Below are 17,740 nucleotides of genomic sequence, written 5' to 3'. Positions count from 1 at the left end.
TGTGGGTCGCGAATGTCAGCTGGCATGGGCCGTGAAGGTTGGCTGATGTGGGTCATGAAGGTTGGCCAGCGTGGGTCGCGAAGGTTGGCCGGCATGGGTCACGAAGGCCGGCTGGCGTGGGTCATTAAAGTTGACTGGTAGATAAAAGCGGGTCCCGGGTAAAAAGTTTGAAAAACCCTGTTTGTACCTGCATGTCCGTGAGGTGACCCCGAACCGAATAGTGAATATCTACCCACCGAGGTGATTGGATCTACACAGCTGCTGGGAATGGGGGAAAGATGAATCATCTGAGACTGTAACACTCACTCTCTCAGAGGTCTGAGGAAATTCATTGGTTATTTTGTCTCTGTTGAATCCGCGGTAAGCAGGGCGCAAAGACGATAATTAGAAATTAACAAATAATGTTTATTCCAATACAAATCCAAAACTCCTCCACTCCCCGAAGGGTCTCCTTCCCCAAACTGTACCCAGGTCGGGATTTTTATACGGGTCGGGGCACTACTTGTTAAGGGGAAGTCCCGCCCCCATAAAGGGGAAGTCCATATTCTAGGGAGGTCATAGGAAACAATATAGTCCTGACCCCGGGACCTCCATGGGGTTATAACACTCATCCCCCCACAAGTCCGGAGCAATGTCCACATCCATGGGTAGGTGGGTTGGGCCTTTTGACCATTTCGCTTGTGAACAGCATTTAGACACAGACCTTGCGGTGTCAGGAGGCATATATCGGACCGGGGAGCGGTGTTTGTGTGATGAGCGTCTGGGCGGTGACGGCATTGCTGGTGCAGCCATGAGGACAGGCACGGGCGCCACTGGCGATGGCAGAACCTCCATCTTGGTTTCTGAGTCGGAGCTAGGTGGTTCCTCGTTCGGCATCTCGTTGTCCTGAAAAATGACCTCAGAATCTTTCACAGCTGGCGGGTCTGAGGCGGCGGCAGCAACAGGGGGGCAGGGGCAGTGGCAAAGACAGCGGAGATGGGACGTCCGAATCAATGGTCGGCCCACACCAGACATTGAATTCAGAAATCAAGGCTGGTGCTCCAGTGCAGTGTGGAGCTGCACTGTTGGAGGTGCTGTCTTTTGGATGAACATTAAATCCTTCCTCTCAACTTCATTCCTTACTGAACCACAAGGTGAAAAGATTTCTCAGCTAATTTTTTTAAGGATAACTTATTCCAAACACAAAAACATCAACTTCTACATCCAATTAAAACAAAGTATAAAGTTTGTACATTTTTCCACTTTTAGTCACCTCCCTCCCTCCCCCCCCCCCCCCCCCCCCCCCTTAATGAACAGCTCCTCAAATATTGTCATGAACAGCTTCCACCTTACCTCGAAGCCCTCTTCCAATCGCCTGAAGGAGAATTTGATCTTCTCCAACCGGAAGAACTCATATAAATCTCCCAGTCAAGCTGCAACCCCCAGTGACGTAATTGACCTCCAATTCAAAAGAATCCTTTGCAGGGCAACCAGAGAGACGAAGGCCATGGCACTGGCCCCCTTCCCCTCCAGCAGTTCCAGCACCCCAAATATCGGCAAAATAGGATCTGGCTTCACCCCAACCCCTATTGCCCTCGATATGGTCCTGGACACCGCCTTCCAATAGCTTTCCAACCCCTCGCATCCTCAGAACATGTAAACAGCATTATCCAGCCCCCTCCCACATTTCTCGCATCCGTCTGCTACCCTCGGGAAAAAAAACCACTTTTCCCCGCCCAAGTCATGTGGACCCTGAGCACCACTTTAAACTCAATCAAGCTCATTCTTGCACAGGATGAGTTTGAGTTCACTCGCTGCATCACCTTACATCATTGCCCCCATCCTATCTCCCTCCCCACCTCCTCCTCCCACTTCCATTTGATCCTTTTCACTAATGGCTTGCCCTGCTCTCCTAATCACCCATATACATCCTCAATCCTGCTCTCCCCCACCTCATCTGGGAGCAGCATTTTTTCCGGTGTACTTTTCATTTCAGCGTGTACTCGGGTAAATGGGGGAATGAAGGTAGCTCCTTTCGCGCAAAATCCCACACCTGCCAGGACCTGAGCTCACTCCCCCTTGGTACCTCAAACCTCTTCCGCCAGTCATCCAGCCCCAAACTTCCCCTCTGAGAATTTATTCCTGACCCGCACCAACCCTTCCTCCCTCCAACGCCTATATATCCCATCTATCAGCCACTCCCACCCTCCTTTCTTAAACCTATGATTCCCACACAGTGGCGTTAGCACCGATATGCGGCCCAATTTAAAGTGTCTCCTCAACTGATTCCAGATCCTAACAATTGCCATCGCCTCACCTTCTCCACATTGGCTGCCCAATAATAATGCACCAGGTTCGGGAGCGCCAACCCCCTCCCTTCCTCTGCATCTGCAACAGAGCCCTCTCCTCCCTTGGCACCATCCCAGCCCACAGACATTCCGAGATTAGCCCATCCACTTCCTGGAAAAAAGCTTTGGGAAGAAAAATCAGGAGGGACTGGAACACAAACAGAAACCTTGACAGCACGTTCAACTTAACCCCCTGCACTCTGCCCATGACTGTCAAGCGCAGCATATCCCACCTCTTAAGATCCCCCTTGACCTCCTCCACCAACCCCGTCAGGTTCCACCTTTGCATTGTGGCCCACTCATGCGTTACCTGGATCCCTAGATACCAAAACTGCTCCCTTACCACCTTAAATGGCAGAGCCATCTCTCACCTAATATTAAACTCTCGTGCTAGTTTCAATTATGACTGCCCTTCACAGACACACTCAGCTCTGTCTATGGACTTCGAAATGGAACTGGCCCGGAAGAAACCAAATCGTTGACCCTTTAAAGAAACATGAACTTGCTCAGTTCTAACCGGCTCACGTTAATATTTTGGTTTTGTTGCTTATTCTGATTTTGTGTCTTTGTATATTTTCCACATTTAATAATATTACGCAATTTTCTTTGTTCGGAGGAAGCAAAATGCTTCCAGCTGGAAAATGTGAGTAAAGGTCAGATTCTGGCTTATATTCTCCAACCATTGCGATTCACTTTTCCTGCCGGCAGCACATCCCCACCTGCCGGTGTGGGGTGGTTACAATGGGAAATCCCATTGAGAAGCAGTGGGAAGGTAGAATCCCACTGCCAGTGAATGACACACCACTGAAAAACACGCGGCTGGCTTTCCGTAGAATCCCACCCTCTGCTTTTTGTTTTTAAAGTCAAAGGGCGTGATTGAACGGCCAATGCACCGAAAAGCAGCATTGCTCCACAGCACAACATGGCCGACTGATGCCAGGAGACCCCACCCCCGGCCATCTCCTCGGCTCGCAATGCCTCATGAGAATCTAACGCGATCGCGCGAGATGTTGCAATGTAAATCTCGCACATTGTGGGCGGGATTACATTTTGGCAAATCCACATGTTAGAGCGAGACAGCTAGTCTCACTTTAATATGCAGTTTCTGGAGGCACCCAAGGCATTGGGATCTATCCCCTATGCCTCAGAGACCTTGGGCAAGTGCCATTCAGTACTGGTCTCCACAAATGACGCACCCATGCTTGGGGCTGCTGCCACCATGGCGCAATGGGGAAAGACCACTGTGTAAGGTCTTACCAGCAAATGTACACCGAAGGGTGGGTAACAGTGTAAAACCTCTCGGTTTGGGTCATCAACACTCCAATGTATAAAAGAAACATGACAATGTAAATATTTAAGAAAGAATTGTAACGTAAAGAGGGATATGTGTGTCATGTCATCCCAACTGAATGGAAGAAAGCCAAGGGAATGTGTCACTTTGATGGAAATGTACAGTCAAGACAATACAAAATGTTCTGTAATGTTTATTATAGATTTTATGAATAAATTATATTTTTTGGAAAAGAAAACTGGTCTCCACAAACGAGGACCAGACAGAACGGCACCACTGGGGTTCTCCCAGGGGATTGGAGAACCCCCGGTGCATGGTCTTTGGGCAAGGTGGCACTCTGGCACTGCCGGTGCTACCTTGGTACCCTGGCAGTGCCATTTGGGTGCCAGTTATGGTATTGCCAAGGTGCCCATGTGGTGCTGACAGGGACACTACCAATGTTCCATGCTGGCATTTTCCATGCTTTGGTTATTGGGCAGGAGTGTCCTCCGCGTGTGTTGGGGTCATGCTGGGAGCCCCGGAGACCCTTCATTGGGGGTTGGGATCGCGTCGGGATCTCCAGAGATCGGGATTTAAAACTGGCACCCCAATCTCTTTCTACACTGAGTAGTTCGGCGAGCAGATCTCCTCAGTGCAGAAAACGGGGTAATGTGCTGCCTCAGCCATGTGTTCCCCACTGAGGCCCGCTATCTAACCCGAGTGACGTTTAATAGCCTTTTGTTTATCAATGCTGTGAGCGTTGGGAAATATGCGACTAAACGCACTCACTATGGGACTTTGTTCCCAGTTAATTAAATCACACACATGATCAGTTTTTAAGAAAACCACAGGAAGTAAAGACAACAAAATGAAAATCCAGTCAAATTATCAGACACCACCCAGTAACAGAGCACCACTGATGTTAAATAAAGATAGCAGCATATAATGTGAGATAGCACTGTAGGGTCGTACTGTGGGAGTGCTGCACTCGCAGAGGGGATTGTCTTTATAAGTGTTGTCAAATTAATGCCCTGTCTCTCCTCTGAGCTGGAGAAGTCACCGTTAGACAATGGGCTGTGGATTTCCTCCAGTCTTCTGGCTGATATTTATTATTTCTCCCTCAGCACCACCAAAATCAGACTGTTTGGTCCATTATTTCATTGTTGTTTTGGGCACTTGCTGCTCTCATACCCACCCACAAACATTCCGAGATTAGCCCATCCACCAGTGCAGATACCAGTGTTCCCAGTGACTGATAGCCTCTCACAGCAGTCTGTCCTCCAGTGAATTACAAGATTGTTGAGGCCTCACCCTGCGGCAGTGCCAATAGTTCCACAGTGCACAAACCTGTTGTCCTTTCTCAGGATGACAGTATTCATCCTCCCAACCTGTCACATCACCAAAGCCCTCTTCTATTAGAGCGGTGAGAATTACAACTGGTGAATTGGGCAGATTGTAACACACTCAGATTGTGGGATCTCCCTTCAGCAGAAAACAATGTCTCTGAGCAAAAATATAAATGCCACCTTAAGACTTTTGAGAGAAGCTGAGAGTTTCAAACAGAAGTGTTAATGAATCATAACATTTACAGTGCAGAAGGAGGCCATTCGGCCCATCGAGTCTGCACCGGCTCTTGGAAAGAGCACCCTACCCAAGGTCAACACCTCCACCCTATCCCCATAACCCAGTAACCCCACCCAACAGTAAAGGAAATTTTGGACACTAAGGGCAATTTATCATGGCCAATCCACCTAACCTGCACATCTTTGGACCGGAGCACCCGGAGGAATCCCACGCACACACGGGGAGGATGTGCAGACTCCGCACAGACAGTGACCCAAGCCGGAATCGAACCTAAGACCCTGGAGCTGTGAAGCAATTGTGCTATCCACAATGCTACCGTGCTGCCCCTAATGAAGATACGCAAAGATTCAAAAAACAACTTTCTGGGTATGTGATTGTGGAATATAATATTTTATCTTTCATTACTGGATAAATCTGAGGAACATGAGCAGATAATTTAGCCCTTTGACCCTGTTCCACCACTCAGTGTGATCATGGCTGATCTGTCACCTAACTCCACAAACCCACCTTTGTCCCAAATACTTTAATGCTGTTGGATAATGAAATATATGAATCTCAAATTTAAAATTTACTATTGATTGAGCATCAATTGCTATTTGCAGGAGAAAGTTCTAAACTCCATTTAGTTTCCAAGTTGAAGAGAATACCTTCTACAATGGTGAACAGTTGCTGCCTGTGTGCTCCAGCTACAATATTCAGCATTTGGAAAGTTATTACTAATATTAGGCAGGCTGCCAGAGAGAAGAGGAGAAGGGCACTTTGAAAAGTGTCTGCTGATTCAAGGAAACATTCAAAAAAATGACAGAAATGAGAATCCCGACTGGTCCAAATAGCCTGTTCCACACAAATGTGATATCCTACAGATCATAATACATTTTTGGGGCAGCAAGGTAGCACAGTGTTTAGCACAGTTGTTTCACAGCTTCAGGGTCCCAGGTTCGATTGCCGGCTTCGGTCACTGTCTGTGCGGAGTCTGCACGTTCTCCCCGTGTCTGTGTGGGTTTCCTCTGGGTGCTCCGGTTTCCTCCCACAGTCCAAAGATGTTCAGGTCAGGTGGATTGGCCATGATAAATTGCCCCTAGTGTCCAAAAAGGATAGGTAGGTTTACTGGGTTACGGGGGTAGGGATGCGTGGGCGTAAGTAGGTGCTCTTACCAATGGCTAGTGCAGACTCGATGGGCTGATACATTCCCCACTCACTCTACCCAGAGTTATGTTATCTCCTCTGAAAATCAGACTTTTTAAAGAAGTTTTAACTACTATAAACACCATTGGAAAGATGCTCCTTTTTTGGAATTTGTGTAAATTGATTTATTTTCAAGAATATTTAGTGAATCATTTTGAATATTATTTTCACTAAACTTAATCATTTCTGTGTCTGGTGTTATCCTCCTCCAGGCAGGATTTTCACTGACTAGAATGTTCCTTGGGGATTGTCAGAATGTTAAAAAGTGTGGTTTACTGCATGAGTTACAGAGTGCTTAATAATATTCGAAAATAACTAATTTATTTAGATCCACCACTTATTTGGTTCAATGCGAGCTTGTATTCCTCTAATGTGTTAAAGGGAAACATTCCCTATAGGTCTAAGCCCAAACCAGAAATTGTGACTTATTACTCATGCAATTTAATTGAATATTTAACTGAATTGTTTATAATATTTAAATTCAGGCGGGAGCACAAATCACCACACAAAGAACTTAGCTTCCATTGTTCCATGGAAAAACAGATGTTGGGTGTCAATGCAAAATTGACATCATAGGTAAATTTCCACCACATATAGAATTTTGACATTGTGTCTTCACACACAGTGTCCAGGAAGAGCAGCGCACAGGTAAGGAGTTGATCCTGTTTTACTATTTAGTAATCTGTATTTTTTCACTGTTGGCTGACAAATAGGATTCGTATTTTAAATGCGCTTGTTTTAATTTATTGTCTTCAACCCCACATTCCTGAATGAAATCCAAGTATTTCCAAAGATCTGAATATAAGTACATGGGGTGATACAATGGAGATGTTATAATTCTATTCAGAGAATATTCTGTGTGAAGCATTTTGTGAACCTATGTAAATACACTGATTACTGGACTGTTACACATACTGGTGCTGAATTTTCCTGGACTGAGATTGTGCCTCACATTTCTCTCCAGCGTTGACCCAGCCACGGTTACTCAGATCTACAGAGGGCCGCACATTTGTAAGGGACAGGTGCATGGCCTTGGGTGTAACCTGCCATCAGAATGCCCTATCCTTTCCAGCCTAGGATTGAGGGCTGCTGAACACAGCAATGCTCCTTCTGGTCTCTGTGGATGTCCATGTGGCTCACCCACTTGGCGATCCAGTCTACACAAACGCTGGGGTCTTGGCCCTGCATCAGGAGCAGATTTTCATGTTGTGGAAATTTCTGACCGCCTCCCATCATTTGTAAATAATTTCTGGAACTTCCATTGTCACTTTGCGAAGTCCCATAAACAGAGGACACTCAGTATACTCAGAGGTAGAATTGCAGGGACACTTACTGTGGCTTGAGTTTTGCTGTGGTAAAGATGACAATTATATTGTCACAGTTCATGACCACTCCTCCACTAAAACTGACAGCAATTCCGGGAATCTGCACCTGCCCAGAAAATGTGGAAATTCACAAGTTGCTGTCAATCAGTCTGTATTGCTCCATATGGTGTGGGATAGATTCCTATACACTGCAACCTGCATTGTAATTATAATTTGATTAAAACTTCCATTCTAACACTATTAGCATTGTGGTAGAAATCATTGGAAAATGTTATTAGTCATTGGTAAAATAAGGGGTAACTAGGTTTTTAATAGCTTCAAAATTGCCACAAAACCCTTGCTGGCCCTAAAAAGTCAATTTTGTATTTGTGAAATGTAAAATGCGGGTCTGCGCATGCGCGTGGTTTCCCCTCTCTGCGGCGACCCCCGGGTAACAGGGCGGAGCCATTCAGTGATCCAGCGCGGAGGAACATAGCCCCCCCCGGAATTAACCTGCCCGCCGATCGGTAGCCCCCGATCGTGGGCCTGGCCACTGTGGAGGCACCCCAGAGTAGGATCCCCCCTCCCCCTCACCAGGACAGCTCCCGCAGCCAGATCGGCGAGGTCCCGCTGGGTAGGACCACATGCGAATGATACCGGCGGGACCCGATCGAACTCGGCGAGCATTCGGACCGGGGAATGGGACAACTCATCGCCGCCAACTCATCGCCAGCCCAACTCATCGCCAGCCAACTCATCGCCAGCCCAACTCATCGCCAGCCCAATAAAAACAGCACAGTCAACAGACTTCTTAACAGCGCTCTGGAGTGAATGAAATCTATTTAAACCAACAGACTTCTTAACAGCGCTCTGGAGTGAATAGAATCTATTTAAACAATTTAAACCTATAGAAAACAAAGGACATTTTAACATATTTTTCAGTAAATTGACTCTATATATATTGCATATATATTTATTAACATGATAATCCTCCCACATCTATCCACGCAAACACATCCACACACACACACACCTGCATAGGTTTATCAACGTGGCATCTCAAAGAAACCTATTAGCATGAAACCAGTGGCATATATCAGCTGACTTGTACCAGAGTGCACTTTGCAACTCACAAAGTTGCTCATAATTATATGTATATTCGCACCTGCCACATATAATTTTGTGCTTTTCGTCTGAATAGCTGAAATTGACAAACACCAGGGTTATGGAACATGCGAGCGACAAATGTGAAATTGATTAGGTTCAGATTTGGTCAGTTGACTGTTTACTGTAGGGCTCTATTGAAATAGACGCTGTTAATTGTAAGTTACTGTTTTTTGTATTGTGTTTTCCGTCCGTCTCTGGTTAAATACAATCGTTTTTATATTGGGCACTTTTTAAATAGAGTCAATTTACTGAAAAATATACAGTAAACAGTCAACTGACCAAATCTGAACCTAATCAATTTCACATTTGTCGCTCGCATGTTCCATAACCCTGGTGTTTGTCAATTTCAGCTATTCAGCTATTCAGACGAAAAGCACAAAATTATATGTGGCAGGTGCGAATATACATATAATTATGTTGTGTAATGGACATAAGTAAGGACAAGCTTTTTTCTACAAAGCACCGTGAGTATTTCGCCAAACCTTGCAGTGTGACAGAAATCTTTATTAAATTCTACCTCTCAAACCAGAAATTTCTCATTGTATCTGATTTGTATTGGAGTGTCTGTCTCAGCCGACCAGTGGTAAAATGCAGTTTAGATGCATTTTTCTGTCCGTCTCTGGCTAAATACAATCGCTTTTATATTGGGCACTTTTTAAATAGAGTCAATTTACTGAAAAATATGTTAAAATGTCCTTTGTTTTCTATAGGTTTAAATTGTTTAAATAGATTCCATTCACTCCAGAGCGCTGTTAAGAAGTCTGTTGGTTTAAATAGATTCCATTCACTCCAGAGCGCTGTTAAGAAGTCTGTTGACTGTACTGTTTTTATTGGGCTGGCGATGAGTTGGGCTGGCGATGAGTTGGCTGGCGATGAGTTGGGCTGGTGATGAGTTGGCTGGCGATGAGTTGGGCTGGCGATGAGTTGGGCTGGAGATGAGTCGGCGGCGATGAGTCGGCGGCGATGAGTCGGCGGCGATGAGTTGTCCTAGACCCTTCGGACCGTTGAGGGCGGAGAATCGCTGGGGGGGGGGGGGGGGTGGCGTTGTGCGGCCCCCGACCGGCACCACGGTGACGGCGACCGGAGAATCGGCGGCCCGGCGTCGTAGCAGCGCCACGTGGTTCACGCACCCCGCAACCCCCACCGATTCTCCAACCCGGCGCAGGATCAAAGAATCCTGCCCAGAATCTTCAGATTGTTGGTCTGCCTGAGAGTTGCTGCCTTTGGTCTCTTGTACCTTACAAAGGAATCCACCAAACACTTAGTCTTGTCCAAAGCAGAATCTTTTATTGATCTCATGTGGTAAGATAACAATCTGATACAGAGCACGTCCCATGGAATCTGCTAATTACTCTTCTGGAACTCACACCTAGCACTGACCATTCACATGTATGTCTTATTATCCTTTCAATCTTCTTCTGAAGATGGCTGGATGTGTCTCCCCTTATATGGGAGTCAGAGGTCTCATGACCTTGGTCTAGAGACCACATGGTGTGTTTGTACCACCACCTGCTGGTTGGAGGTCGCACAACATCCATCTATGGTGACATATTCCCGTAGCAGCCCGCCTGGCAGGTGCCGGAATGTAGTGACCAGGGGCTTTTCACAGTAATTTCATTTGAAGCCTACTTGTGACAATAAGCAATTTTCATTTCATTTTTTCATTTCATATCTTCACAAGAGGATCGAGGGAGCATCGGCCACAGTATATGTGGTGAATATGTTCGAGAAGTTGGTGGGGGAGGGGGTCTTTGACCGATCTCTTGAGGTGGATTGAGCGCACAGGTCACTGAGGGGGAAACTGAAAGCAGATAAGCTGCCGAGGGTGATCGTGGTGCAGTTGCACAGTTATTTCGACAAAGAGAAGATTCTGTGGTGGGCGAAGCAGACGTGAGAGTGCCTTTGGGAAGCCAGGCCGTACGTATTTATTAGGACTTGGGAGCGGAGTTGGCCAAGTGATTGGCCAGGCTTAACAGGGTCAAAGTCGTCCTATTCAGGAAAGATATGGGGCGGGATTCTCTGTTTGACGACGGCAAAATCGCGAAACGTGATTGGGCGGACAATAGGTTCCGATGCCAAAATCGCAGCGGGCACCGAATTGACGTCAAATCGAGATTCTCCGTCACCTCGAAGGTGGCGTCAATGTGTACAGGAATGCACGTACACTAGACACTGTTTGCATATCATTAGCAGGCCCGACCCAGTATTCTCTGTACCTCCGCGATTCTCCTCCAATGGGCCGAGTTCCCAACGGCCCGGTTCACTTGTACATTAAAAATTGAGAAACCAGCGTCATGGCTGATGAAGGAGAGAGAGGAGATAAGAAGTAGAGAGGAGCGACTGTGGGCTGCCGGCCTGGACACTCTGGAGGGGGACATGCAGGACATTCTGGGGGGGGGGGGGGGGGGGGAGGGGGTGAACAGCCAGCTGTCGTGGTGCACATAGGCACCAACGATGTAGGTAAAAAGCGGAATGAGGTCCTACAAGCTGAATTCAGGGAGTTAGAAGTTAAACTAAAAAGTAGAACCTCAAAGGTAGTAATCTCAGGATTGCTACCAGTGCCACGAGCTAGTCAGAGTAGGAATGTCAGGATAGATAGGATGAATCCGTGGCTTGAGAGACGATGCAAGAGGGAGGGATTCAAATTCCTGGGGCATTGGAACCGGTCTGGCGGAGATGGGACCAAACTGGATGGTCTGCACCAGGGCAGGACTGGAACCCATGTCCTGGTTGGGGGGGGGGGGGGGGGGGGGGTTTGCTAGAGCTGTTGTGGAGGGTTTAAACTAATGTGGCAGGGGGATGGGATCCAGTGTAGTAAGTCGGGGGAAGTAAAACAGAGCCAGAAACAAAAAGCAGGAAGGGGGAAAGTGTAAGACAGAGAAGCCACAGTCAAAAATCAAAAAGGGCCACAGTACAGGGTGCAGTGACTGAGGAGAGTGTGAAAATGAAGGTGGCCAATGCAGGATTGAGGGTGTTGTACCAAAATGCGCGCAGTATACCGAACAAGTAAATTAGATTGTTGCGCACATTGAAATTGGCCGGTACGATGTTGTGGGCATCACAGAGATGTAGTTGCAAGGGGATCAGGGCTGGGATCTAAATATCCAAGGATATATGTACTATTGAAAGGGCAGGCAGATGGGCAAAAGGGGCAGAGTTGTATTGTTAGTAAGGAATGAAGTTGAATCGATAGCAAGGAGCGATATAGGATCAGAAGGCATAGAATCTCTATGGGTAGAGTTGAGGAATCGCAGAAGTAAAAAGACCCTGATGGGAGTTATGTACAGGCTCCCTCTCAGTAGTCAGAATGTGGGGCAGAAAATAAATCAGGAGATAGAAATGGCATGTAAAAAAGGTAATATTACAATAATCATGGGGGACTTCAATATGCAGGTGGACTGGGAAAATCAGGTTGGTAATGGATCCCAAGAAATTGAATTTGTGGAATGTTTAAGAGATGGTTTTTTGGAGCAGCTTGTGACAGCTTGTTCCCACTAGGGAACAGACAATTCTGGATTTCATGATGTGTAATGAGGCAGACTTGATTAGGGAACTTAAGGTGAAGGAACCCTTAGGGAGCAGTGACCACAATATGATAGAATTTACCCTGCAGTTTGAGACGGAGAAGCTACAATCAGATGTAACGGTATTATAATTAAATAAGGGTAACTACAAAGACATGAGGGAGGAGCTGACCAGAGTTGATTTGAGAAGGAGTCCAGCAGGGAAGTCAGTGGAACAGCAATGGCAGGAATATTTGGGGGTTATTAGGGAGGCACAACAGATATTCATCCCAAGAAGGAGGAAACACGCTAAGGGGAGGACAAGGCAACCATAGCTGACAAGGGATGTCAAGGACAGCATAAAGTTGAAAGAAAAAGCATACAAAGTGGCGAGGATTAGTGGGAAACTAGAAGATTAGGAAGCCTTTAAAAGTGAGCACAGGACAACTAAAAAAGCAATAAGGGGGGGAGAAGGTGAAGTACGAGTGCAAGCTAGCTAGTAATATAAAGGAAGATAGAAAGAGATTTTTTTCAATATATAAAAGGTAAGAGAGAGGCAAAAATAGACATTGGACCACTAGAAAATGTGGCTAGAGAAGTAATAATAGGAAACAAAGAAATGACAGACGAACTGAATAGTTACTTTGCATCAGTCTTCATGGTGGAAGACACCAGTGGGATGCCAGAGCTCTAGGAGAACCATGGGGCAGAGATGAGTGCAGTGACCATTACTAAGGAGAAGGTTCTGGGGAAACTGCAAGGTCTGAAGATGGATAAGTCACCTGGACCAGATGGACTACACCCCAGGCTGCTAAACGAGATAGCTGAGGAAATTGTGGAGGCATTAGTGATGATCTTTCAGGAATCACTGGAGGCAGGAAGGGTCCCAGAGGACTGGAAGGTCGCGAATGTAACACCACAGTTTAAGAAGGGAGGGAGGCAGAAGATGGGAAATTATAGGCCGGTTAGCCTGACTTCGTTCATTGGTAAGATTTTAGAATCTGTTATTAAAGATGAGATCGCAAAGCACCTGGAAGTGCATGGTAAAATAGGACTGTGTCAGCACGGCTTCATCAAAGGGAGGTTGCGTCTGACAAATCTGTTAGATTTCTTTGAGGAGGTAACAAGCAAGTTAGACAAAGGAGAACCAGTGGACGTGATTTATTTAGATTTCCAGAGGCCTTTGACAAGGTGCCGCATAGGAGGCTGTTAAATAAGTTAAGAGCTCATGATGTTTAGGGTAAGATCCTGGCATGGATAGAGAATTGGCTGACTGGCAGAAGGCAAATAGTGGGGATAAATGGGTCTTTTTCAGGATGGCAGCCATCCTGGGACCACAACTTTTCACAATATGCATTAATGATCTGGAGGAAGGAACTGAAGGCACTGTTGCTAAGTTTGCAGATGATACAAAGATCTGTAGAGGGGCAGGTAGTATTGAGGAAGCAAGGAGGCTGCAGAAGGACTTGGTCAAGCTAGGAGAGTCGGCAACGAAGAGGCAAATGAAATACAATGTGGAAAAGTTTGAGGTTACGCACTCTGGAAGGAGGAATCTAGGCTTAGACTATTTTCTAAATGGGGAAATGCTTCGGAAAACAGATGCACAAAGGGACATGGGAGTCCTTGTTCACGATTCTCTTAAGGTTAATGTGCAGGTTCAGTCGGCAGTTAAGAAGGCAAATGCATTCATGTCAAGAGGGCTAGAATACAAAATGAGGGATGTACTTCTGAGGCTGTATTAGGCTCTGGTCAGACCCCATTTGGAGTATTGTGAGCAGTTTTGGGCCTCATATCTAAGGAAAGATGTGCTGGCCTTGGAAAGGGTCCAGAGGAGGTTCACAAGAATGATCCCTGGAATTAAGAACTTGTCATATGAGGAACGTTTGAGGACTCTGGTCTGTACTCATTGGAGTTTAGAAGGATGAGAGGGGATCTTATTGAAACGTCAAGATACTGTGAGGCCTGGATAGAGTGGACGTGGAGAGGATGTTTCCACTTGTAGAAAAAACTAGAACCAGAGGACACCATCTCAGATTAAAGGGATGATCCTTTAAAACAGAAATGAGGAGGAATTTCTTCAGCCAGAGGGTGATGAGTCTGTGGAACTCTTTGCCGCAGAAGGCTGTTCTTTAAGTGTTCACTTTAAGTGTGTCTTTAAGACAGAGATAGATAGATTCTTAATTAATAAGGGGATCAGGGGTTCTGGGGAGAAGGCAGGAGAATGGGGATGAGAAAATATCAGTCATGATTGAATGGCAGAGCAAACGCGATGGGCCAAGTGGCCTAATTCTGCTCCGATGTCTTATGGACACTGACCATGCTGGCTGGGGTGGGGGGGGGGGGGACCCTGCCAGGGTGGAGGAAAGGGAGGTGATAGGGTAACAGGCCGAGCAGCCAGGGTGACCCCCCCCCTCCCCCCCGCCCCCCCACGGGACTGAGGTGGTGTCCAGTCCCGGATCGCAATTACCACGGTCATCTTGTTGCACACCCACTGACCACCCACCCTGACACCGACTGTATTGGCGCCCACCCCCAGATCCCCACGTTCCGCCATACCCGCCCAACCACTTACCCCCCACCCAGCCGCCACCCGCCGGTCGCCCACCCAGGGCAACGCTCACAGTAACCCCTACGGGGGCCATGGAGCATACCGCTGGCGAGGGCAGCTGATGGTACCCCTGGCATCAGGGATGTAATGATATGTAGAATATCATTTGTGTATATAACACAATAACCAAACTGTACATAAACATTAGGGCCTGCATGCATAGATTACAATTCTAGCATCCGACCACAGGAAATCATTGGAAGACACCCACATGCCAGACAGGACGTATTCTCCTGGACAGCACAGAGACAAGCTGAACAGCAGGCACAGACTGCAGACACAGATCAAGTAGCGCCTGAGTCGATAGTAATTAATAATAGTTAATCATAGTTGTTTGTATTTAGCCATCGTATCCAACTGTAACCTTAGTAGACATCATGGAAACCCTTTAGTGTTTTAGTTAATTACTAAACAGTTTTGTTCATTTACAATGTTGTATGTTCTCTGATCACTTCAACTACAAAACCTCACAATCCATGCATACAGAGAACATTACAAGGGACGGGCGCCAAGGCCAGAGGCCCCCATGGTGCCGGCCATTGATGGGGCCAGGGATGCAGGGATGGGGGACACATACGGGGACAGAGCCTGCGATGCCAACTAGTGCCGCCATGTAATCCGTTGGACCTGATTGGGCACGGGGGTACGCGCCATGCTAACGTGTCAGCCTTTCATCCCCTGCAGACAATAGATATTAGAATTCAACCAGCAATTGTGAGCTTCCTACTAGTTGCTGCAGCCCTGGTGTCTGTCCTGCAGCTGTATGAGCTGGAACTGCTGGAGAAGGAGGAAGCAGCAGCAGCAGCAGTGCGGGCAGCAGCCGCCCAGGATGAAGAGCAATCCGCCAGCAGGCCGAGGAGGAGGAGGTGCCAAGTAGGCGCTGCATGAGGCCTCGTGTGTACTGACACTGCCTGTCATTCGTGTACCTGCCAGACTGGGTATGCCGTCAAAGACTCTGGCTGAGCGGAGACACAGTGCAATATGTCTGCTCAGAATCACCGTTGCAGTGTTCAGGTGGCTCTGGGACACGGATGCCTATGAGACGGTAGCCCAGACCTCGGCCTCAACCAGCGCCCACACAGAATGCCCCAGGCCTTGGACACGCTGATCCACAACTACGACCGTCACCCCCAATGCCTTCACCGCAGACACCACCTGTGTGGTGTTGGCCTGGATGGCACGCATTGTCAGCAGCACCTCCTGCTGCTGCACACAGGGACTCTTTCAATTGCACCTGCAGCTACTGGATGCTTGCCGACAACCCCTCATGTAATCCCTGGCTCAAAGACTGCATCTCCGCTATAGATGGGACTATCCCTTCCAGAAGGATGGATGGTGGAGGGTGTTGAAAACAACTGTGACGGGAAATCACTGTCATCCTCTGACCCAAGATCCGGGGTCTCCTGAGTCTCCAGTAGAGAGCTGGCGATTGAGCTGCTCTCATCACTGCTCGGTTGATGGGGGGCTCCGGCTGTGGCACTGGCTGGAGGCGGGGGGACGCCAGATGGGCAGCCCCATCATCGGCAGGTCCTGCAAGACACAAGAGAAGACACAGGATTAAACCGGGAGTGGGGTTGACACGTGTATAGGGGAACCACAACTAAGCGGGGTCTCACTTACTCGCCCGCGGCCAAAACCCACCTCGGCGACCTCCCTTTCCAATGAGAACATTGGACTTGGGAGATATCTGTGAGAGAAGGGGTTCCATTATACCAGGTTGTTTGTTTGCTGTTGCTGTTTTACCCTCTTGTGTTTAATTGATTATTGGTTTGCAGGTTAAACTGATTATGCTGTGTCTCTATTCACTCGCCCATGGTTGGGATTTGGGATCACTGTGTTTGTAGTGGGGGAGAAGGGCGGCGGGTGCGGAAAGTGGGGGAGAGGGAGAGGGTGGTGTGGGGAAACCAGGGAAGGCAGGAGGTTGGATATGGGTCGGAGGTGGGATTGAAGGACGTTAGGGGAGGGGGAAGGCCATTACTTTGGGGGTGGCCACTATATTAGCAGGTAGGTTAGTTAACAGGAGTGAAGTAAGGGTAGATGTGGGGAGGGGGAGGGGGAAGGGTGGTTGGCAGAGGTGGTTTTCTTTGTTTGTGGATGGGGGAGCATGAGGAGGGTAGGGGTTTCGGGTTGGGGTGGGTGGTGGGGATGTAGGTGAAGTTGGCATGGCACAGTTGGTTAAGGGGGGATGGTGGTGCCCATGTTGGGGGACCCTAGGAGAGAGCGAGCCATGTGCCTGGAGGAGCCCATTAATCGGGGGAATGGCGGCTGATCAGGGAGAGAGGGACGCGTGGAGTCCTCGACCCGGCTGATTCTCTCGCAATGCTCGGGGATTAACTGGACCGATTAGGAGGTCACGTGTCTTTGCGCTTTGAGGAGTTTGAAAGCGGACGTTGCGTTTCTACATGAGATTCATTTGAAGGGCGCTGATCAGATAAGGCTGGAAGAGCTGGGCGTTGCAGGTTTTGCAGATTGGGGTTGGATGTTGGGTGGCGGTGTTGGTGAATAAGAGGATGGCCTTTACGGTGGGGAATATAGTGGTCGACCCTGGGGTCTGTTTGGTGATGGTAAGTGGGAGGCTGGAGGGGGTGCTGGCAGTGCTGGTGAACGTATATCTCTAATTTAAAAATATTTTTATTTGTCATATTTTCGCCATACAAAGAAAGAGAACAAAAACAAAATAAGCCCACCGATATAAAACCTAAAATATAGACTTGTAAATCAATAACAAAAAACTAACAAACTCACCCCTTAGCATAGGATCTAACCACCCCTTTGACATTCAATGGCTTTAC

General features: G+C 47.6%; 1 protein-coding gene across 1 annotated transcript in view; it reads left to right on the top strand.

Annotated features, from left to right (window-relative positions):
- Positions 1 to 581: 581 nt before the first annotated feature.
- Positions 582 to 17,740, top strand: part of LOC119971421 (adhesion G-protein coupled receptor G2-like) — a 271,187-nt gene continuing 254,028 nt past the window's right edge. The window contains exon 1 of the mRNA XM_038806912.1: positions 582 to 647. Coding sequence (XP_038662840.1) covers positions 632 to 647 — 16 coding nt within the window. The 5' untranslated portion in view covers positions 582 to 631. The remainder of the gene's footprint in view (positions 648 to 17,740) is intronic.

The sequence above is a fragment of the Scyliorhinus canicula genome, chromosome 9 (genome assembly GCF_902713615.1).
Source record: "Scyliorhinus canicula chromosome 9, sScyCan1.1, whole genome shotgun sequence".
Taxonomy (NCBI): Eukaryota; Metazoa; Chordata; class Chondrichthyes; order Carcharhiniformes; family Scyliorhinidae; genus Scyliorhinus; species Scyliorhinus canicula.
This window is presented reverse-complemented; position numbering and strand designations above follow the sequence as displayed.